Genomic DNA, 24,165 nt, shown 5'->3' on the forward strand with positions numbered 1-24,165 from the left:
GAAGCCTAAGGACCCCGGTTCGAGGCTTGATTCCCCAGGACCCACGTTAGCCAGATGCACAAGGGGGTGCACACGTCTGGAATTCATTTGCAGTGGCTGGAGGCCCTGGCGCGCCCATTCTCTCTCTCTCTCTCTGCCTCTTTCTCTCTGTTGCTCTAAAATAAATAACAACAACAACTAAAAACATTCATCCATTAAATTCAACCACTCTTAGATAACGTGTTTCCTAACTGGCCCCAAGTCACCTTTCTTTTTAAAAAAAAAAAAATTTTTATTTATTTATTTGAGAGAAGGAGAGAGAGAGAAAATGGGCACACCAGGGCCTCTAGCTACAGAGTCTCTGGGCTTTAAATGCTGAGCTCTTGGTGTCCTTGAGAAAAGTTAGCATGTCTTCCCATGGACCTGTGCTCCTTGTCTGTTGAATTGTTTTGATTTGCCTTACTGTGGTGAGAATCTGAGAAGGAATAACCCTATCTAAACAATGTGTTCCAAACGTGAAGGGTTTGCTCACAGAGTACAAGCAGGGTGAAAGTAGGATGTAAATTCCCAGTGAAGAAACTGAATCCCTAAATTCTGACCTTCCCACTTGTCAAAGACACAGGGGCAGAATATAGATTGTCATTATGCTGATTCCCTATTCCTCCCTTTCTTTTCTTTTTTACAAAGACACTAAAACATTGAAGCAGCTAAACACTGAAACATGGGAACTTACTGGTGTAGAACAGTCTCCTCTTCCTTAGAGTGTTCACTTGAATCAGAAACTCCCTCTGAAATGGCCCTGACCATAGCCGCTGGCCTCTGCCTTAGGGTCCCAATGACAGAGCACGCACAAGGTGGCTGCAGAGAGCCATGGACATCTCTTAAAGGTGCTGTAAATGCCATGGGCTTTATTTCTCTGTGGCCCTCAACAATCATCATCTGTCCAAGTCTCTGGGTTTTTCTTCAGATATAAAGTTAATCTGCCTGATGTAACCTCGTTAAACAAGCATTTTCTGAGCACCTTCAACTTCATTAACACATGTTCATCCAGAGAGGCCTCACAGGGCAGTGACTCGGTCATGGCTCTTCATATCCATACAATAAGAAAAATTTTAAACTTAGCTCTCTCAGTCTCACCAAATCTAGGTACAACTCTACTCAAGCAATTTCTGAAGACTCACTGCTGGGGGAGATACTAAACCACCCCAGGAAACACTTTCCTTAAAAAGACCAAAAACTACTGAAACAAGGTGGGAGGAGTTCAACTGAATAGAACTTTCAGCTCCTAGGTTTGCTCATCAAGGACCCCTCCCCCATCCTTGGCAAGAGAAATGTTCCAAAAACTAGGAGAAATCTGTGTGAGCTCCATCCATCCATTTGTCCATCCATCCATTCATCCATCATAAATGCCAAGCTGTGTTTTAGACATTAGGTATGTTATCTTGCACTAACTTACAATCTGGAGGGACAGGCGGATATGTAATTAACACCACTAAACAAAGAGCTACTTGGATACAGTCAAAACATCTCTCATCTCCACCTGTCAAGATAGCCAGGCCAGAGATCCAGGGAATCTCACACTAGAAATTGGGTGGTCTTCTTGACTCAGTCCCTTCCATATGTATGGAGGATTGGGACAAACCATTCTTCGCTGAGCTTCAGCTTTTATTGTTAGAGAATGTATGTGCACACTCCTCACCACCACAAGGATGTGAGGACATGGCAAAGAACACAGTGAGAAGCATGAGAGCTACTGCATCTGTGGGACAGAAGGACTCAGACTTAACTTAGGTAATGCAACTAGAAACAAGACATGGGCTGTCTTGGCCCATAGTTAACTCAGCATCACCGGCTTTCTCTGTGGTCAGGGTAAGGGAGCCAGGGTTGCCACAGGACTGTACCAGGTGAGTGATAAGTGAAGGACAGCATTTAGTGGCCTTTCTCTCACATCTTTCACCTTACTGATGTGGCCACTGGCATAGCTAATCCTGACCTCTGGGCTTCAAACCCAGTTCTCTCTTTTTTTTTTTTCTGTTACATATCAAACAAAAATATGCCAAGGGATGACCATTATGTTTAAACATGAATATTTTACAATAATGAGGACCAAGAAGGTCAATTCACCAACGAGGCTGCAGGCTGATAATGCCTCAGTCTTAACCCAATTTAAAAGACATTCAGGGAGGGCTGGAGAGATGGCTTAGTGGTTAAGCGCTTGCCTGTGAAGCCTAAGGACCCCGGTTCAAGGTTTGATTCCCCAGGTCCCATGTTAGCCAGATGCACAAGGGGGCGCACACATCTGGAGTTCGTTTGCAGTGGCTGGAAGCCCTGGCGTGCCCATTCTCTCTCTCTCTCTCAACTTCTCTGTTGGTCACTCTCAAATAAATAAACACAAATAAAAACAATTTTTAAAAAAGACATTCAGGGAACAAAATCCCAAGGCTTTCCTCATTATTTCCTCCTACCCCCAAGAAATTATTATCTAAAAAATTCACTGTATGTTGCACCTGATTCCATTTCTTTCATTCCAGCCTTCCCAAACTTGGAGTCAGCTCCTGAGCTCTAACTTCATTCCTTACCACCTTTCTTCAGTAAAATTATGCCAATTCCTTAAACCTATTCTCAGATGTTAAAAACCATCTCCTACACTATTTCTATCCAGGATTTGTTTACATAGTTGTTTGGTTTGTTTTTGTTGTTATTGTTTGGTTTGGGGTGTTTGTTTATCAAACCTAGGACCTTGAGTGTTCTACAAAGCAGGCAGATGTTCTAGCACTGAGCAACACCAGCACCCAATTTTTACTTAGGAGTTCTTACAAGGCATTTTTTCATATGTAAATCGTTCCATCTTTGAATAGCTCACATAATGCTCAAACTATTTCCTTCTTACCAGAGTCTTACTTGGCCCCCTGAGGAGCTGTAAGAGATTTAATTTGTTCTCCAAGTGGGATTTTCACATACCTCTCACGAAGTCTTTACACCTGCTGGCCCCTCACATAACATGGTGGTGGGTCCCTCAGAAGCTGGCTGGGCTCACTGTCCTCTGAATGTACTCCAGATGATCTCCATCCCCCTCATGTGTGTGTGTGTGGGGGAGCAGGCATGGCTGGCATGCTATAGACAGGGTCCACCCATGTGCTTTAGGAATCAGTGCAAACCTAATTTTGGAGTCATCCTCTGAATCAGGGAAATCTGGAATTAGTCATTATTCTCTTTTGAGTCTCTGGGTACAGGCTTCCACCTTTTCTGAGGCTGAGGAGAGTGTCTACACGTGTTCTGCATCCATGCACATCCCTACAAGGAGCACATACACCCACCACTTCCCCTCACCAGACAGGCCCGAGTTCCGGAGGGATGATGAAGTCACCCAGCTCTTATTCCAGCTCAGGTCACACTATACTTTTCAATGGCTCACAGGAGATCTTGAGGACAGATGCAAACCCAGACTTTATAGTTTCTCTTAATTAGATGTTTTTGACAGTTTTAGACAGTTAAATGAAATCAAATGAAGTACATTTTGTATCGTGTGAAACTTTCACAAAATCCCCATTTCAGAGTCTGTAAAAAAATGTATTCATGTGAACTCAGCCATGCTCACTTGTTCCCAAGTTGTTCACAGTCACTTCCACTGTCCAAGGCAGACTCAAGTACCTGTGACAGAGACAGTGTGGTCCACAAAGAATACAGTATTTCCAGAGAAGTTGCCACTTACTCCTGATCTAACCTGTGCAGCCTCAGAAAGAAAGATCTGAAAGCTAGTTTGGCCTCTGTTTCCCAGACAAGGAACCTGAGCTTGATGTGGATATCACACAACATTTGTGGGCAAGAGCTGCAGGTTTACTCCTTTCAACAGTGTAAATTATTATAAGGGCCAGAAAACGGAGGAAGAGAAGCTATTTTCTAGGTAGGATGGAAAAGGCTCCTATCCCTTCATTCTATCCTTAGCTGATGTGCTCCAAGTTGCTTAAATGCCTACCTAATAAGTTAACCACACCAGCTGATTCACCACTCACTATCCACTCACCAGGCCCACAGATGTTCCTTTGTAGTCACGGCTTGGACACTCTCCTGACATGGGCAGCTCTACAAAACACCCCTTTCCCTGTCCCTTCTTCTAAGGCTGGCTTTTTTCCATGTGGAGTGCTATCCCTGGCCAAGGATACAAATATGCCCACCATTTGAGGTTAGCTATGGGGAGATGAGAGTTGGGGCAGGAGGCAGAGGCAAGGGGATGTCCACAAGACAGTTTACTAGCAAATGTCAGAAGAGGGGAAGATCACTTCTCTCATCCCTGGCTGCAGCTATAAGAAACAGTGAGCTCCACGTGCTCCAGGCCCCTCCACTTCATTTCGCTAAATCAAGCAAATTACTGACAATGCAGGGAGTGTGGGGGCGTGAGGCTCGGGCACTGGGTGTCTATTTTCTCAAAACACATGGCAAATCTGAGTCAAGCGCCAGCTGAGCCAGACAAGAAACAAATCCCTTTATTTTCCTGAGTGGCAATGCTGTCCACATCCTCTCTTGTCCTCCCCTTCTGCTGGCCAGTCTTCATATCACCTGGCCCTCTCGCCGTGGGCTAGGCAGTGTCTGACTCTGTCTTCCTCACCACTGCTCGCCACCTCCCACCCATAGGACAGCACAGAGGAAGTCAGTGGGTGGGAACCAGAGCACATGGCCGGACTAGCCTCCTTTAGACGCTCCCAGGCACCTCTGACGCACCATTAATTCAAGCCCCTGACCGCCTTTCTCCAAGTCAGAAGGCTGCCATTAAGTCTTGCTGGTCAAGGGATCCCATCAGCTCCAGCCCACCCTAGTGTCTCCCTCAAGGCTCCACAGCTAGCTCTGGCAGTGCCCCTGGCTAGAGATGTAGAGAAGGAGTTGAGGAGAAAGGGCCAGGAGGGAAAAAAATGTGACATCTCTGCAGCATGATGTCACACTGGCTGCTTTTGGATCGCGAACAGAGAACAGAAGCAATCAACATGGACTCCAGATTTATTCTGCCTCAAAAGGTCTGTGTTTTTGGCAGCCCTGAGCAACCTGCATCCATCCACTGGAGAAAGCACACAAGCAGACAGACAGGTCCACACTATGGCCCCCAGGGTCCCCACCCAACCCCACAACACAGCCACCCCTGCCCTAGAAAGTCCCACAAGGAAACACAGAGACTAAACACACACACGCATCAGCACGAGGCAGCACTAACCTGGACGCCATTCGGAAGGTAGCAGTGCGGTGCAGAGGTACTCATTCATTCATGCATTGGGCAGTGGGGGGCGGGGGCGGGGAGCAGGGGCCCTGAGGAGGTCGGAGGGCACTCACCTCCATGCCCATTACAAAACCCTGTTTCTACTGGGGAGGGGGAGGGGGGGCAGGGCTCTCATAAGCTGGGGGCGCTCGCTTGGTCGGCTGTTTGGCACTGCTCTGGAATTTTAAGCATGGCCCCCTTTTATTTGCTTTCCCCACCTCCCTCTGTGGTGGTTATTTGGTGTGGTCGTGCAGCCCTTACAGAAGTCCCCTGCTTGCTCGCCCTTGCTCCCTTTCTCTCCCTCCCTCCAACTCCCTCACAGACAGCTGCTCTGAGCTCGCACGCAGGCGCACAGGCGCACGGACACAGTCAAACACGCACCCTCTCCCGCGCAGACGCACGCACGCGCCCCTCCCCCTCCGCGCTCGCTCGCTTGCTCGCGCTCTCTCTCTCGCTCTCCCCCCACCCCCCGCCCCGCCTGCTGGTTTATATAATGCAACTCTTTGGTGCAGTCAGCTTGCCAGCTCTCAATTATTCATGCCAGCTTGGAGGACAGAGCCACTGGGGCTGCAGGCATTACTTCCTCTTCATCCCCAAATCTGACAAAACGCAAGATGATGCTCCTGAGAGCATCTGCTCCCTTCCCTGTCACCAATTATTTCCCAGGTGTTACCTATTAGGTCAGCTCTTATCCAGGAGGTGATGCTAAATGAAAACATAGGAGCCCAAGCTCCAAAAAGAGGCTTGAATTTTTCACAGGATGACAGCTGTTCTCCCTACCTGAGCCCTGGGGACAGGGAGAAGGCAAGCAGCACTGGGGACTGTAATCTGCAGGGGAACATGGCTGGAGGTCTCTTCAGCACAGCACTTCCCTGAGACCACACACAGCAATGCTTGCTTTCTGAGTGGATCCGGCTCTCAGGACAACACTCTGGGTAAGCACTGGCCTTCATGACACAGAGGGTCATCTAGTTTTCTGATCTCAGACTGTTTGCTGATCTTCAAACTGTATTTTCCCTGCCGGGTCACTGAGCTGCAATGCTGGTGCTCAGACACAGTCTCCAAGCGAATGTTCTGTCAGTCACCATGCTAATGAACGTCTTCAGTCACTCATGGCTCACACAACATCAGTTCCTGTGAAGTCACTGGATTCCTACCGCAGTTATCCAAACAGGCTCAGTGAGGACACCGAATACTGGAGAAAACCACTACAACCCACTGGTGTGATGGTCCCGTGGCAAGAAAGAAGCTGCTGTGGTTTAAATGTGACATGTTCCTCACCAGCCATGTGTTTGGACACATGGTCCTCAACTGGTGGCTGTTTTGAGAGGGTATAACATCTTTAGGACATGGGGCCTACCTGGGAAGCACACGGCTCAAGGGATGGGGCTTAAGGATTATAGGCTGGTTCCACTTCTGGCCTGAGACCCCCTTTTACTGAATTGCCAATATATGGACAGGCAGACTTACACCCCTGCTGCCACAGAACCATTCCCATGCCTTCCCTGCCAGGACAAACTTGTACCCCCTCCAGCTATGAGCCAGGAGGATGCTTGTCACATATTCTGACACAGGAAGAGGAAAGTAGCTACAGAGATTGACCTGGAATCCTAGGTCACTTGACTCTAACTCCATAACTCCATAACTGTGTCCCAATGCTGTGACAAAATACCTGAGACAAACAATTAAAAAGACCAAAGAGGGGGCCTGGGAAGATGGCTCAGAAGTTAAAGGCATTTGCTTGCAAAGTCTGACACCAGGGTTCAGTTCTTCATGACTCACCTAAAGCCAGATGCACAAAGTTGGCACATGCGTCTGGAGTTCTTTTGCAGTGGCAAGAGATCCTGGTGCACCCATACACACACTCACTCTCTCTCATCAAGCAGTAAAAATATTTTTTAAAAAAGACAAGGGATTTCCTTTGGCTCAGTTGCTGAGGTCTCAGCCCACAGTCACTGGATCTATGGTTTTGAGGCCTGTGCTGAGGCAGTGGTACATCATGGCAGAAGTGGGTCCAGGAGCCCCTGTTCATGTATGTCAAGAAGCAAAGAGAAAGGAAAGGGCTGGGGTCCCAGTATTCCCTTCAAGGTCACACCTTTAGTGATCTAACTTCCTCCACTGAGCTACACCTCCTAAAGGGTCCACAGGCTGGCCAAGCGTCTAGACCTTTCCAATCCAAGCACTTCCCAAAGCCCAGTGTGTTTGTGGTATCAGGAAAACTATTTTCTCTGTTGATGAGGGGGAAAATCCAAATCTGAACTAAAACCAATACAACAAAAGACCAGAATGATGATGACTGCATCCCAGACTTGAGTCACTTGAGAATCATGTTCGTTCAGATTCTGATGTAGCTTGCGCCCACACCCAGGCAATACCCATGTTGCCATTTCATGGACCATAACGAATGGCAAAAGGCCACTGATGTGTGCACCCATGTTCTCTGGATCTTCCTAAAGGGAATGTCTGTCTGCTGTAGCTGTACAGGAAAGCATGCTGACAGTGTGGATTACTGCTCCAAATCACTGGTGTCACCAGCAGCCTACTCAGCATGTTCACACTGTGAGCTAAAATTTCTTGAGTATCTGCTGGCACAAAGACTCATTCTGGAAGTGCCCCCCCCCCCCACAGCTTCACAGGATCTAAGAAGCAGATGAGTTTGGAATGCCTGGTCCCATTTCAGTTACCTAGAAGAATCTCAATTCTAAAGAAAGGTACATTGGGGCTGGAAAGATGTCTCAGTGGTTAAATGTGCTTACTGACCTAGCATGAGGGCCCAAGACTGCCAGAGCTCAAATTTCAGATCCTACATAAAGCAGCTATGTGTGGCCAGGAACATCTGTAACCCCAGTCCCACGGTGGAGCAGAGTCCAGAGAATCGTTGAAGTCTCCACAAGCTCCAGAATCAGTTAAAAAAAAAAAAACAAACCTGGGTGTGGTGGTGCACACCTTTAATCCCAGCACTCAGGAGGCAGAGGTAGGAGGATCGCTGTGAGTTTGAAGCCACCCTGAGACTCCATAGTGAATTCCAGGTCATCCTGGGCTAGAGTGAGACCCTACCTTGAAAAACCAAAAACCAAAAACAAAAACAGAACCAGGCATGGTGGTGCACACCGTTAACCCCTACACTTGGGAAGCAGATGTAGTTCAGCCAGCCTGAAACTACAGAGTGAGAGTTCCAGGACAGCCTGGGGTAGAATAAGACCCTGTCTCAGAAATACCAAGAGAGAGGGAGTGGGAGAGAGGCTGCAACTCAAAACAAAGCAGGTAGACGATACAGGACACCTGACAATCCACTGCAGCCACAGCAGCATATGGGACGTGCAAAGGGTACAGACCCTCGCGTATGCTACACTGCACCCACAGCAAGAAGACGAAGAATGAGGAGGAGGAGGGCAAGAAGAAGAAAAGAATATTGACAATGTTCCAACTCTACCCATTCTTCTTTCTCAATCTCGAGTTCCACCTCTCATTAAATACCTTTTTTGCTTTGGAGAATCTACCTGCCTCTTCTTTTATGCCATAGAGTGATCCTAGACTTGGGTCAGATCTCAACATAAATGTGACAGTTGGTTTTTTTATGCATCTGTGAGCTTTAGATAGTCATCCTTCTTCTATTTGAGACTTAGTTTCTATCTGGAAAAGCTGACACATATTTTATCCTTTTTATTGCGGAAACAATGATAAAGCAAAATAAGTGTCCATGAAAAGTTGGGTGCCTCCATCATCCTTACAAACTAAGTATATAACATAAAAATTAATTGCAAATTCTGTTGTTCTTACAGTTGTTTTTGGCTTCCTATTGAGATTGTAGGATGCCTCTTTCAGGTCCCTCCAGCACACAAGAGTACTGGGTACATGGTATAACTGCCTTCACATTGCTGGGACAAAACACCTGACCAAAAGAAGCTGACAGGGACAAAGGGTTTATTTTGACTTACAGCCTGGAGAGGAAGCTTCATGACGGCAGGGCAAAGCATGGCATGAGCAGAGGCTGGACATCACTTTTTGCAACAGCAGGCAGAAGATAACAGCAAGAGGCGGAGCTCTGGAAAGAGGAAGCTGGCTATAACACCCCTAAAATCTGCCCCTGGCCACATCCCTCCTTCAGCAAGGCTCCACTCCACAAACTGCCACCAGCTGAGGCCCAAGCATTCAAATCACATGAGTCTATGGGATCACTGGATCCAAAGCACAGTGTTGTACAGCATGGGCAATAGTCAGTACCTCTGCATGGACTGCATGACAAATGCTCCAGCGAGAGACAGTGAACAAGAGGCTGGTGGGCTCAGCAGCCAAATGCCCATCTTGACTTCCCCAGTCACTCACCATGTGACTTTGGACCCATGGCTACCTTTTTCAAGGACTTTTCTACTGATGTTGAGAAGTACACAGATTCGTCTTTTTCCTGTATGGTCCCAACTGTGAGTATGTCCATGGTTTACATTGATAACAGCAGGTCAAAACAGTAATCTCAGTGACCAAACAGGTGTGATTGCAAATAATGGTTCTATTTGACTAATGAACTATGTCATTTCATAAAGTCAACCATACTAAGATTTCAAATTTTTAGCCTCTAACATAGCCACAAAAACAACAGAATTGTACTATATAGTATAATTCAACAAGCTACATATAACATACCTTGTGCTTCATCTCTCTAATATAATAGTAATTTAATCTAATATATATACATATATAATAATAGCTTTATATATATATATTTATATTTCAATAAGCTATTATATATATATACACATATATAATAATAGCTTTATTTCAAATATATATATATATATATTTCAATATATATATATTTGAAATAAAGCTATTATTTTCTCAATTGACCAATAGTTATAGCTATTGTTTTAAAAATACAATAATGAAAGGACTCCTCTAGTTTTAAGACAGGTATGAATAAGTCTTTCAATAAGTCTGGGACAATAAGATGCTGTACCCAAGTCGGCCAAGTTACAAGTTACACATTGATAAACAAATCAGAGACTGTGGTTTAGCGTGTTGTGGAATACAAGTCTTTCTTCATTACTAAAGCTCCTCACTTGAGTTACAAAAGACGGATACTTATAGTCCTTCATTTTTCAGGTGATGACATAAGAGGTAGAGGGTCCGATATCTTTTCCGTAGTATGTGATAACTACACAGTATGGCACACACCTGACCATACCCGACATTCCTTTCCTGGGTTCTGCTCTTAGCCATCATACTGTGTAGGAAAAGAAGGTGGCACCAGCCTGTCACTAGAAAGGGCCAGGCTGCTTCCTACTAGTGTCTGTTAATTGTCCTGAGTCATAATATGGCTACTTGGTTTTCCACAGATGGGTGGTGGCCTCAGATCCAATCTCCACACTTGAGCAGCTAGATCTCTGGTGCCTGAATTCCCAAACTGCTCTTCTGTAAATGAATTTAGAAAATTGTGGTAAAAGTTGGCACCCTTTTTGAATTAAACCTTTCTCATACAAATAAGAAAACTTGGCACCTGCCTCTAGTTTTAAATGAAAATAAAGAACAGGCTGAACAAATTGGAGTAACAATGAAAAGTTAAGGTGTGTCTGCAAATCCACCTGGCCCAAATAATCCCATTAAACTCAGCAATACTATAAAGAAGGTAGTTGTCCACGCACTACCTTGTTCATCCCAAATGCCCAACTGTTATTGACATGAATGGGAAACAATGTCCCAAGGGTAAAGTTTTATTATCTTTGCATTCTGCTTGCATCCCAATGAAGATTTTTCCAGAAGACATTCTCCAATTTAACTGAACTTCATTTTGTCGGATTATGTAGAATGATGGGTAAAATGAATCTGAATGTCTTATATGTCATCATCCAAATTGTGGAGGCTTTTATAAAGTACAGGTAGGCATCTGTGATTCGTGAATCTTTTCTAAAACTTTCATTTCATCAAACTGATGAGGATGATAAATATCAGAAGACTGACCTCAACCCAAATTCAGTGTTTTTCACCACTATTTGCTGCTTCAAAAAATACTTAGATAAAAGACATCTGATAATCTCTCTCTCTCTCTCTCTCTCTCTCTCTCTCTCTCTCTCTCTCACACACACACACACACACACACACACACACACACACACAGTATATTTACTTGAGAGTGACTGAGAGTGAGTAAGGCATGCCAGGACCTCTTGCCACTGCAAATGATTCAGAAGTGTGTGCCACTTTGTACATTTGGCTTGACATGGAGACTGGGAAATTGATGGGCAAGCAAGTTTTGCAAGCCAGGCCTTTAACCACAGCAATCTCTCCTCAGCCCCTATATTTTATCCCCATGACAACCCTGGAAGGTAAGTCCCATTTTTATGACTTCAGCCAGTGTTCAGCTCCAATTTGTGGTTCTTTGGTCTTGTCTTGTTACACTGGCGTTGTTCGTGTAAACATTACTTCTCTGACAGTAGGCACAGCATTAGGTCTTGTTGATGAGAGGCACTGAAAGGACTCTAAGGACTCTGCAATAGAAGGAATTTCCCTTACAGGAAGCCCATTCCGCAGTTTCCACATTAACTGCCCTAGCCCACAGACCAAGAGCTTGGTCATGTCCTCTCCAATGAGCTCTGAATCTAAGCCTTGGGCTGGGGCTACTCTCCCAAGGTTAATTCTTCCCTGAGTGTTCTATCTAACATTAGGAATGTCTGTTCTCTCAGTATATTGCTGTGCCTATTATTCTTGCATTCTTTCAAGTTTTCTCTTATTCTATTTATTAATTCTTACTAAACTACATTTTCCCCCATTCAATTTATTGGCCTGATTTGTGTCCACTGAGTGGCCCCTCACTGATCCATTCCTACATAGATAAGCAAAATCTTTTAAGTGGGTCCTTGTTGTATAAGAGTCGGCATACTCTGGCCATCAGGGACTCTGAAGACTCCATTCAATAAACCTTTTCAGAATTAATATTTGAGATATCATCAAGGCTCTATAAACTACCAATGCAGGAAAACTAATGATCTGCCAGTCCTCATGCTGCCCTTTCCAAGCCTAGTCCAGGCTCTCCTCCACAAAAGCTGAGTCAGGAGTGTCCACGTAAATGCATGAAGGCCACTGACCTAACTGTAAGCCAGAGCCTCTCCGCACTTCCGCACTCTTCACATGAGCATGTCGACATGACTAAAACATAAAGCAAGAAATGGCTAGAAGGATAGAGGGGGAAAAGGCTAAAGTTCAAGTGGCTGTATTCTAGTGCTTACTCTGTGACATACCACTGGTGCTAAATCAAGTGGACACCCTTTAGGTAAAACTTCTTCATGTTTGCAAAGATATGTAGATTTCTCTAGGGTCAGATATAGCCAGACAGTATATATTAATTTAAAACATTCTATTTATTTATTTATTTGACTGGTCCAAGAGAAGATACAAAATCCTGCCTTTTCCTTACTTTGGCATCACCTCCAGATCCAGAGTTTTCTATGGCAATGGCTAATGCCTGTTTTAGAATTACAGAAGTATAACCTCTCCCTCTGCCCAATCCCAACTCCATCATGCTCTTTCAAGCATGGAGCTTGGGAACAGCTTTGCTTTTAAGAACATTCCCCAGTAACCAGCTAGCAGGTAAATTGGCATCTTCTGAATCCTCTCTCTCCATCCTAAGGCAAATGCTGGTCATCATAGAGGAATGTGTGTGAATAAAGAAAATACAGAACATACTGCTAATGTGAAAGGAAAGGGTCCAATACAGTAACATTTCACTCAGCTTTGGAATTGGTAGAGTCTACTGCACCTTGGGACAGGCAGATGACCATGCTGTAGCTTCTTCCCTTCTGCCCACTTCAGGATATTAGTAAAGACTAAGCCCCTCTCCAAATCACCTCTTTGCAGAGGTAACTGACCTTTCCTTAATCCTGGATTAAGGTCTCAAACAGGGAAGCCTGCTTTCTGAGTGCCCCAGTTAAGATGCTGGCATGCCAAACCCAAGAACAGACCTTGAGTCTCTCCTACCAAAGTCTTGAGCCAGAGAGAAAGAAGGGTTCCCTCCATGTTTCTCCACCCCAAGCCCACTTTATACTTTTCTCTAGACTAGAGAGGACCTACCATGTCTGGTAGTTAACAGAGATCAAACCATGAAACTCCATTATTAAGGTCCTGCCCTTCCCTGGGGGATAGAGCAAGGCTGTGAACATTTGTGTGGAGGTGGGAGAGATGGGGATTTATGATGGTATAGGAAGGAATATAGTCAATGTGATGACCGTGGCCCCAGTTGGGGCCCCTTCTATGTGCCAAACAGGCTGTTATTACCTCCTGGCCCACCACCATGTCTTAGGAAGTTGGTTAATGGAGTCAGGCAACAGAAAGCCATATGGAAAGCCAAGCACCTGAGCCCCTGTCAAGCATCCTGGCCAGACCTTTACTTCACCCGCATTCTGCAAAGTACTTGGAAGGGCTGTTGTGCCGACTGCCCTCTCCATATGGTACCACCAAGGTCAGGATTCCTCAAAGCTCTGACACATGCCTGGCATCTGCAGATGTGCCCAGGCAACTCTGAGTAGCTACCAGGTGCTATTTGAGTTTGCCTCCAATGTACAGAATTTCTATACATTTTCTCCACAAATGTCCACCTACCTCTGTTATTATGCTCAGTCACCCTCCCCAGAGGCAGAACCTAGGCAACTCAAGCTATTGTCCTAAGACAGGCCTCCCACTGAGGAACACATCTAACGAGGATGATTGGGTGGTGCTGGGGGTGGTGAGTGGCGTGCTACTAACCAACCTTCATTTCGTAAGACAGTTTCTACCTTTGTAGGGTATGGACACATTGGTAGCAGTGTATGACTATGGATGTGTCTTACCCCTGCTCTAGGCCTCAGTTTTCTAATGTTATGAGAATGAATGAAAAGCTGACCCCCCAAGTTACTTTTCCATTATAGTACTTTACTTGTACGCTATGCAAGTGCTAAGAAGCAGCAGAAATGGTGAACTCTTTAGTCACGAGATAGAAGGCAGGAAAAGGCAGCCAAACTGAATGTAGCAAACTGGCCAGCTGGTGTGGCTGAGCCTACCTAGTTTTCTTCATACTTCCTCTCTAGAGAAGAGCAGCCAGAATGCCATGGGAGTGGCTACGGTGGGCTTCTGAGAGGCAATCTGCTTCTAGATACCGAACTTTTCCAGTCAAACATAAAGTGAACTGGAAGGAAAGGTAGGAAGAGTAGAGATCCAATTAAGGAGATAAAGTGTCAAGCTGGGGACAGCGACTTACCCCCAGGCATAAGTTATAACAGCCTACATTCCAGCCTTTTCTCACCATCAACATCTGGGGGCTGGAGAGATAGCTCAGTTGTTAAAGACACTTGCTTGCAAAGCTGGCCAGCTTCCATTCAATTTCCCAGCCACCCAAATAAACCCAGACTGGCATTTATTTGCAGCAGCATACATACATACATACCAGCATACTCACACATATGCATGCAAACAAATAAATAACAAAACATAACAAAGCTCTAACACAAGTCTAACCTTGTCACCACACACTACACGCCACTGATCATTTACAGCTGCACCCCAGACTCCAGAGCCCATCTGACGAAAAGGTTACAGCAGAATAAGCCCCAACCTTTGGCAACACCTTTCTTCTACAAACCTGGAAGGGTATGAAAGTCTAGTCTCCATGAGCCAAGTTCATAAAGCCCAGAGCAGAAACAAAAGGCTGTGATGGAAACTCATACACCCAGCCTCATTGCCTGAAACAGGGGAGAGGTTAGAACAATGCTGCTGGTAGCCGGCCTAGAAAGTATGACACTGTTCCCCAAAGACAGGCAAGGCTTTGGGCCCAGAAATCCTGCCATATGCCTAACAGCAAGCTAACTACCCAAGTATCTGAGAGGAGGAGAGAAGACAGAAAGCCAAAGGAGGAGAGTCTGACTTTGTTGCTTCTCCAGAGGGAGGTTAACAGATGGCATGTTGGGATTGGAATGAAGAGGATTGCTCCAAGAATTTAGGCAGCCAAATAAGGCAGGAGGCTAGTGGGGAAGGATGAGCCCCTGGTTCAGAGGCAGGTTCTGCATTCTCATTTCAGCTCAGATGACCTCCCACCAAGCCACCCCACATCACGTTTGGCTAGACAGTATCTAGCCACAGGCAACACCAGAATAGCAATGAGTACAGGGCCTTCTGATTTCTGCACTGAAAGCCACAAAGGAGCTAGTCTGCTTGCTGCTCTTCTTTATGTGTTTCAGCTCTGTGGTTGGAAGCCAGTGCATCCAACGATCTTCATCATGGAAAAGCTTCTGGGTCTCTCAACCCATCCGCTACCCAGAGCAGTTATCTCCTATGCGGCTGCCTCCAAAGAGGATGTCCTGGGGAGTAGCAAAGGAACAAAAAACATGGTGTCCATTTTACTAGCCAAAAGAATGCCGTCTTAACTAATGTAGGCAGCGGGGACCACATCCCTCTCCCAAAGCAGGTGAGCAAAATGCATCTTTCCAAGATGCTTCTACCCATCACTGTGGGTGTGATTGTGATCCAAAACCAGACCATGAACAGAAATGGTGCTGTGCAGCTTCTTGGAAATCTCATAAAATATGCTCATGTGGGAGGCAGTGGACGCTAAGCAAACTCTGCCCACTCCTGGGTCCCTGCATGCTGACATTTGTGGTCACAATGGAAAATATCTATGGGCCATGCTGTGGAGGACTAGCTTGTTTTCTTCTAAAAAAAATCCCCTGCCTTTGAGTCACCAAAACTCTGATATTAGAATCTATAAAATATGTGTTGGATATGCACTCTACAAAATGCTTGGGACCAAAAATAGATTAGATTTCAGATATTTTTTAGCAGTTTTTGAATATTTGTGTATGTATAATGGATAACTTGGGGGCAGGACCCAAGTCTAAACACACAATTCATTCATATTTCATACAGAGCCTGAAGGTAATCTTACGCAATTTTTAGTGCATTTGTGTTTGTGACTGAGATCTATCACATAAAGTCAGGTGTGGAATTTCCCACTGATGTTATGTTCACACTTGAAGCTTTGAATTGTTGGAGATTTCAGATTTTCAAGTTAGGATTATTCATCTATACCACCAATTCTTTGAGTATCACAGAATTTTGTACTTGAGGCTAGAGAGATGGTTTGGTGGTTAAGGTGCTTGCCTTCAAAGCCTAGGTTCAACTCCCCAGAACCCACATAAGCCAGATGCACATGGTGGTGCATGCATTGGGAGTTCATTTGTAGTGGCTAGAGGCCCTGGTGCATCCACCCCCCCCCCACATCTCTCTCTCTCTGTAATAAATAAATAACATTTAAAAAAAAAACAATTCTCTATTTGAGCTTGTCTCTCCCAAACTCCTCCCATGTCATGCACATCCATCAACATCTGAACAGATGTAACTACAGAGCAATAAATGCAAAACAAAAACAAGGATGGGAAAGAAGCTTGAGCTAGATGCTAGACATGGGAAAATCTGACAGGATCGTTTTCAGAAAAGTAGTGATTGAACAAAGCCAAGATATTATAGCAGAAGCAGTTGTAGTGTACGTTCTTGGCGTGCAGGCCGTTGTGCATCCACAGCAGCCAGAGAGCAGCACTTCATATAGAGCGTGGTTACGCTTCTGACCATCCCGCTTCCCTGAGGGCGGGAAGGCTGTGCAGAGGGTTAAATTTAACTCAGGGGACCGAGCTGGGTGTGGATGGCAATTATAATACCTCGTATTTATGTCTGGCTATTTCTGTTCTATGGCTTGTTTTCTCTTCCTTCAATTCCCTCTGAAGAGGTCAGGGAGTCTCATAGATGTGGTCTTCTAGGTCTTCCAGTGACAACCTTTCCAATGCTGTTGACATTTCTTGGAGGTGAAAATCAAGGACAGGATTTGTCTCCTTACTTTATAGAGAAGAGTGAGGGGAGCCAAAATGTAGGGTCACCTTCCTGGAACAAGCCGCACAGACTGCACGCAGACTTGGCTGGGCTCAGAAAAGAACTGCTGCTCACTTCCTAAAGAATGCAAGGCTTCCCTAAGCAAAGCTAGCTTCACCAGGGCCCCTTTTCACTGAAGGGTTGTTTAAGTGATGACTCCAACCTGGTTGGTCTGTTTACAATAAGCAATGACACAGTGATAACTGAAGATCTATCTAGCGCCACACCAGTGCCACTTCTGGTGTAAGAACATTATAAACATCACTGACTTAGTCCCCAGAGCAACCTTGTAAGTAGGTACTTACTATCTTTATTCCTATTTTACAGTTGAGAAAACAAAGGTGCTGACTGATTGAGAAACTTACCCAAGAATATAGCAATAGTACCTGGTATGATCAGAACTCAAATCCAAGGGGCCAATGCCAGCGCATCCACTCCTGACCATGAATAAGAAGTGGCCTGGTTCAAATTTAGGGGCTTTAAGAAGACATTCTGATTCCCTAGATCCCCACATGATTTTGATAACTAGCCAATAAAGTAGTTCTTAAACTCTGGTTTGACAATTTATGTTCAGAATCCAGAAGCCCAGAAATTCTAGAACTAGAACCCAGCATGTGCAGGTTAACAAGCAATCAGCACCTGGAGGCACCTAAAGAAAAGCCATCAGCCGGGCCCCTAACCCAACCACCTGGGGCAAGTAAACATGACACTGTGGCCAAGCTAGAGTCTATGGAGACCTTGATTTCCCCCACAGGAATAGCACCCTGGAGGAGGGGAGCTGTTAGCTCAGTGAAGGCTACTATGTTGGTGACAAGGCTGTCCTCAGATGGGGAAGGCAGCAGCAAAGTACGTGTGACCCAAGACAACTCACCATCCCTCTACATTTGAGATCTGAGGGGAACACGCGGTTGGAAATGGGAAAAGAAAAAGAGACTGGGTCCAGGCTCTGTCTCCCAGCACCAGAACAATGGCCTCTTCAAATCCCTGGCATCTGAATTGGCAGTTAGCCAGTAGGGGGGAAAAAAAAGGGCTTGCTGTCCCTTTAAGAACGCCCTCTCTCCACAAAGGTCAGAAATGCCTGCTCAGCCAGCCTGGTGGCTGCCCGCCTGCTACTTTGGGGCTCTGGGAGGAGCTCCTCTCCCAGCTGGTTCTCCAGGGGGCTGCAGTCACTGAAAAAGGCAGACCACCTAAGTGGCAGCTGCCTACCAGGCAAGCAGGAGTGACAACACAGAAACGCTGAGCCTCTGGTACCTCTAAAAATCCTCTTCACCCCAAACAGAGTGAGCAAAAACTAGGATGTAGAGGGCAAAGTGCATTAGAGGTCAGGGGCAGGGGGGCAGAGGCCCAAAATGGGCCAAAGCACGGATGCCCCAAGAGAAACATAAAAGTCCACCCAGAAGAGCGAAGGGCGGCTCATGGGTGCAGACACCGCAGGGGCGAGGAAGGGGGGCAAAGGACACTGGGGGGGAAGAGGGGTTGGAGGTCTGCAGGGAATGCGCTGGCGTGGTTGGGACAAGGGCTTTTATCCTATAACTCCAGTTCAAGTCCAGCCACTTTGTGTGACCTTGGATGCCTCTGTTAATTTCCCATGAGCCTCTAAGTCTCCCTATAATTAATACTGGCACACTGGGAGCAGTAAGAAAATATTAGAAACTAATATCATTCTGGCACTCATGTTGTTAAGGTACTAGCTGCTCTGTGTGGATCTTGCAGGAGCTCTGATGGCCACAGGAATGTCTTCGGAAGGCCTATTCACAGACCACACCTCCAGTCCTAGTAAACCATCCTGTAAGCTGAATGCTAAGAAGAAAGGATTCCTTAAGAAAACTATGTTGGACCATTGTTTTGTGTAAAATCACTCAAAACCACTCATCTACTATCTACTTCAAAGAGCGTATAGGGCTGGAGAGATGACTTGAAGGTTGAGGCATTTGCTTACAAAACCTAATGAACCAGGGTTCAATTTCCCCAGTACCCACATAAAGCAAAGCCAGATGCACAAAGTAGCACATGCATCTGGAGTTTGCTTGCAGTAGCTAGAGGCCCTGGAGCACCCATTCTCTCTTGTCTGTCTCTCTTTTTTCTATCTCTCTCTGCATGCAAAAATAAATAATTTTTTAAAAAGGTACAGCAAACTTTTTAAAGGGCCAAATATTTTTGGTTTTAAAGATCATACATACAGTCTCTGTCATAATTACCGAACTCCATTGTTTATTTTTAAAAATATTTTATTTATTTACTTATTTATTTATTCGTGAGAGAGAGAGAGAGAGAGAGAGAGAGAGAGAAAGAATGGGGGTGCCAGGGCCTCTAGCCAGTGCAAATGAACTCCAAATCATGTGCCACCATGTGCATCTGGCTTATGTGGGTTCTAGGGAGTTGACCTGGGTCCTTAGGCTACATAGGCAAGCACCTTAATTGCTAAGTCATCTCTCCAGCCCTGAACTCCATTGTTATAGGACATCAACAGCTCAACAGCTATGGAAACATAAAAGTGAAAGAATGTGGCTATGTTCCAATACAAGTCTATGCAAACAGGCTGAAGTATGCTGACTCTGAAATAAATGATGGCATTAATGGAAGAAATGGTGCATGTTTACATGACAAGGGATAGAAGATACGGAGGCCAAGTGCTATTTCTCACTCTTCCACCTTTAGATTGTACATGTTTTAATGGCAAGTCAATTACGTAACTCCCAAGGAAATTTACTGCTAACACCAATCAATTGTCATGACTTCTTTTATGGTATTCTGAGACAGTGTCTGTTCTGTCTCCACCTCCCAAGTGCCAGGATTACAGGCATGTACCACCATGCCCAGTTTGGTCTGTTTCAATATAAAATAATACCTACATTTTTAGAATTTAGGTGGCATATGCAATCATATATACAGACACTCTATATGAACAGGTGATAACTTTCAACTCTGGGTCTGGAAGGGACTATGATAGCCATCCTAGTATCATGGGCCTGCTCAGTCGCATGAGTTTCCTTTCACCAGAGCTATGGTGGACCACTTTCTGTCTGCTGCTAACATTACACTTCCCATTAGCCCTCTGGAATACCTCTCTCATTGTAGACAAGCTGTATGTCAATAATGCCTACCTCCATACGTTGGCTTGAGGATTAAATAGGCTTCTAAGTAAGGTACAGAAGCATGTATAGCACACTGATTGGCACACATGCATTCCTATAGGGTTGACTGACTGACTGACTGACTGAATGAATGATAGCAGCTAAGCATGGAAGGCCCCTGAGGACACCATGGAATAACAGCAGCTCCTCCCCTTGTCCTAGCCAAAAGTCTATGGAGTGCACTCATCAATGGCAGAGTCCTATGGCACCTGGAAGAAGGACAATGCAGCCGTGAGCTTTGGAGAAGCAGCAGGCAGGGCTAGGACTGAACTCATGGGTGGTCACATACCTTGCATAAGATACATGAGCAGGTACTGAAGAGTTGGGTTTGAAGGAAGTTTATCAGGGAATTCTCAAAGGAAGCATAAATGAATATGTATCTCAGTATTTAGGGAGAGCTTTCTGTGAATAATTCCAAATGCAGAAACCATAAAGGAAAAGACTGATTGATATGATCACATTCACACAAACATTGGTGTGCAAAAGTCTGCCTGACAGAAGAAACTCAGAAAACACTTGCCACATGTGTGAATATTTATGAGTTACTATCTCTATTATCCTACAGAGTGCTTAACAACAAAAAGCACATATCACAGTAAAGAAGGTAAAGAACAGAACTTCACAGAAGAAACAGAAATCAAAAAAAAAAAAAAAGCAAAAGAAAATTAAAAATGTCACCAGTGTGAGCTAAAGAGATTGCTTAACGGTTAAGGCTCTTGCCTGTGAGGCCTAAGGACCCAGGTTTGATTCCCCAGTACCCATGTAAGCCAGATGCACAAGGTGGCACATGTATCTCAAGTTTGTTTGCAGTGGCTGGAAGCCATGGTGCACCCATTCTCATTCTCTTTCTCATAAATAAATATTTTTAAAGGTCACCAATGTGGATTGGAGAGACAGCTCAGTGGTTAAACCACTTGCCTGCAAAGCCAAAGTACCCGAGTTCAATTCCTTAGTACCCATGTAATGCTAGATGCACAAAGAAGCACATGCATTTGTAGTTGGTTTGCAGTGGCTAGAGGCCCTGACATGCCATTCTTTCTCTCATAAATAAGTAAAATTTGAAAATTGTCACTCATGACCAAGGAAGTGCAAATTAATGCAACTCTGACATGGCATTTTTTGGGAAAAAAAAAAAACTATAAAGAATGGTCATATCAAGACAGGCAAGGTAAGGTAAAGAGGGAGAAGCAAGTACTTTCCTAAATTCCTAGTGAATGTATAAATTGGAACAACCTTTTAATTGTAATGTGGACTATGAAACAAAAGGCCAAAGGCAGACCCAGAAATCTGGCTTCTGAAGTTTTCTTTTAATTTTTGTTTTTATTTATTTATTTGCAAGCAAAGAGAGAGAGAGAGAGAGAAGACAGACAGACAGACAGATAAGAGTGGGCATGCCAGGGTCTCCAGCCACTGCAAATGAACTAGATGCGTACACCACTTTGTGAATCTGGCTTTATGTGGGTCCTGGAAGAGACACATACTGGCAACAATACCCTTAAAAGTACCTGTGGTGAGATAAGGCGGCAAGCCCCTTGGATCCCAGTATTAGGTAGGCAGAGACAGGCGGAGCTATATAGTATGACACTGTCTCAGAAACTCCTCCAACCAAAAAGTTCTTCGTTAAAGTGGAACAATTGGTTCTTAAAGAAAAGGCATAAAGAATACACATGCACACATGTATAATTCTCTGTACAATATATATATAGACTAGCTTGAATCGAAGCCAAATGCTAAGTGATTACCTCTGAGGAATGGTATTATGACTGATGTCTACTTCAACTCTATATTTTCTAATTTTTCTACAATTCCAATAGATAATTGTGTGCTATAAAATTAGGCCATAATCACCAATAAGTTTTTCTTCTAATATTCACTTAATTCTGATTTGCAAAAGAGAAATAGTGGCAACAACAGAAGGTCATCTAACTCAAATCCTAGCACTTGGGAGGCAGAGATAGGAGGATCACCATGAGTTTGAGGCCACCCTGAGACTACATAGTGAATGCCAGGTCAGTCTGAGCTAGAGTGAGATTCTACCTTGAAAAAAAAAAAGACATCTAATTCAAGACAGTACAATTATGGGGATCCAAAGATCATGCTTTTCCATTTTCTAATGGAAAAGGATTAGTTCCTACTTGAGATAAACCAGGGAAGATTTTTCTTCACCCAAATGGTAATGAAGCTAATTTCTTATCCATAACTGAAGACAGAGGAACAAAACCAAAGACTCCCATGAGTCTATGTACAATGGTACTGACACTGTCTGGGCTGATGGTATGCCAGGTGGACGAGAGAGGAGGTTTCCAGAAGGACCCTATGAGTGGTGAGGCTGGATGGTCAGGACAGAATCATGCTACAGGAGACCTTGAAGAGACCAACAAGGAGCCAATATTAGGTTTTATAAAAGGGGTTGGCTTCTACAACACTGTAGTGCAAAATGTATCTGAGACTTAGATAATGCAGCTTGAAAAGGCAATATGTAGTGATGAAGTTTAAAGATAAAATTCTGGGTAAATAAGCAAATCACAAAGTCTACAACTCCATTCTCAGTCAAGAATGGTAAATCTAGAGACAGACATGCTCTCTAGGGTGAGGTGGGTGCAGGAGATGGAGATGGTGCTGGATAAAGGGTGTGGGCTTTCATCTGTAGGGGATGCAATGTTCTAAAGTTGATTAAAGCAATGTTTGCAAATATCTGTGAATACTGAAAATCACTGGACTGTGCACAGTGAATGATTTTTTTCTATACAAATCACATCATAGTAAAGCAGTTAGAAAAATGAAAATCAATCAGGTAGTTATTGTAACATTCCAAGCAAGATACTAAGGAAGTTTTGGAAAGATGGCTTGGCAGTTAAGGTGCTTGCCTGCAAAACCTAAGGATTCAGGTTTGATTTTCCAGATCCCATGCAAGCCAAATACACAAGGTGGCACATGTATTTGGAGTTCATTTGCAGTGGCTAAAGGTCTTGGCATGCCCATTCTTTCTCTCCCTCTCATAAATAAAAATAAATATTTTGAAGATATTAAAGAAAGTATTAATAAAGACAATGCAGCTAGGTGTAGAGCTCAGGAGGTGGAACACTCACCTAGCATGTGCAAAGCTTGGGTTCAACACTCAATACTGTCTACTCTCCCAAAAAGCTAGACTTGAAAAAAAAAAAGGGAATGACAAAAATTATGGAAAAAGAATACAGGTAAGTCAGAGACACACTACCAAGATACTAGAAGTGGAAAAGAATAAATAAAAACTGCTACGGAAGTTCCTCGTGTGAAGGACTGGAAGGAGACAGGCATGGTGGCACGCCTGTAATCCCAGCACTCAGGCCAATGCAAGATCACCACAAGCTTGAAGCAAACAACTCAAGAGCGAGACCCTGTCACCAAAAGCAAACAGACAGGGGAAAAAAATATACTTGAAGAGGGTTTGTATGGGAGACTATTATATACCTGTTTTTCATGTAATAAGGTCAAGAGTTTAGCTAATCCCAAGAATAGGGAAAAAAAAGTGCATACTTTTAATTTAGAGCCCCTTTCCTGATAGTGCTGACTAGTCATTGATGGCAACAATGACATCTAGAGCCACTGATCAGCCAAAGAGTGGTCCTAGCTGTGCCTAAAAAGTGCTTAGGAGAATTAGAAGCTTAAGAAGGCAGAGAGGAAGAAAACCACACAACAATCTGGGCATTTAACAGACCTCAGTACATAAACTCTCCAAATGCAGATTTTTGGAGGGGAAGGAGCATTCCATACTACCATTACTGCTACAAATCCTGTGGTTTATTCTGGTTGGTCACTAGCTGAGAAGCAATTATCGGTTCCTATTATTAATGAGCCTCACCAGGATATAAACTTATTTTTCTAACTTACATTACAGATGGCAAGAACATGAAGCACAGACCTTTCATAAGTGAAATGAGAGGGGTA

General features: G+C 44.5%; 1 protein-coding gene across 10 annotated transcripts in view; it reads right to left on the bottom strand.

Annotated features, from left to right (window-relative positions):
• Nucleotides 1-24,165, bottom strand: part of Gramd1b (GRAM domain containing 1B) — a 183,186-nt gene that overhangs the window by 54,057 nt on the left and 104,964 nt on the right. For 3 of the 10 annotated variants that reach the window (XM_045145822.1, XR_006636261.1, XR_006636262.1), the window contains one exon: nt 9,163-9,269. The exons of 6 other annotated variants lie outside the window; for them this stretch is intronic. Coding sequence is in view for 1 of the 4 variants with exons in the window: in XM_045145821.1 (XP_045001756.1) it covers nt 5,183-5,193 (11 nt within the window). In the remaining 3 variants the exon portion in view is untranslated. Of the gene's footprint in view, nt 1-5,182; nt 5,547-9,162; nt 9,270-24,165 lie in introns of those variants that run through there. One more of the 10 variants, XM_045145821.1, reaches the window with a different exon arrangement.

This window comes from Jaculus jaculus, chromosome 3 (genome assembly GCF_020740685.1).
Source record: "Jaculus jaculus isolate mJacJac1 chromosome 3, mJacJac1.mat.Y.cur, whole genome shotgun sequence".
Lineage (NCBI taxonomy): Eukaryota > Metazoa > Chordata > Mammalia > Rodentia > Dipodidae > Jaculus > Jaculus jaculus.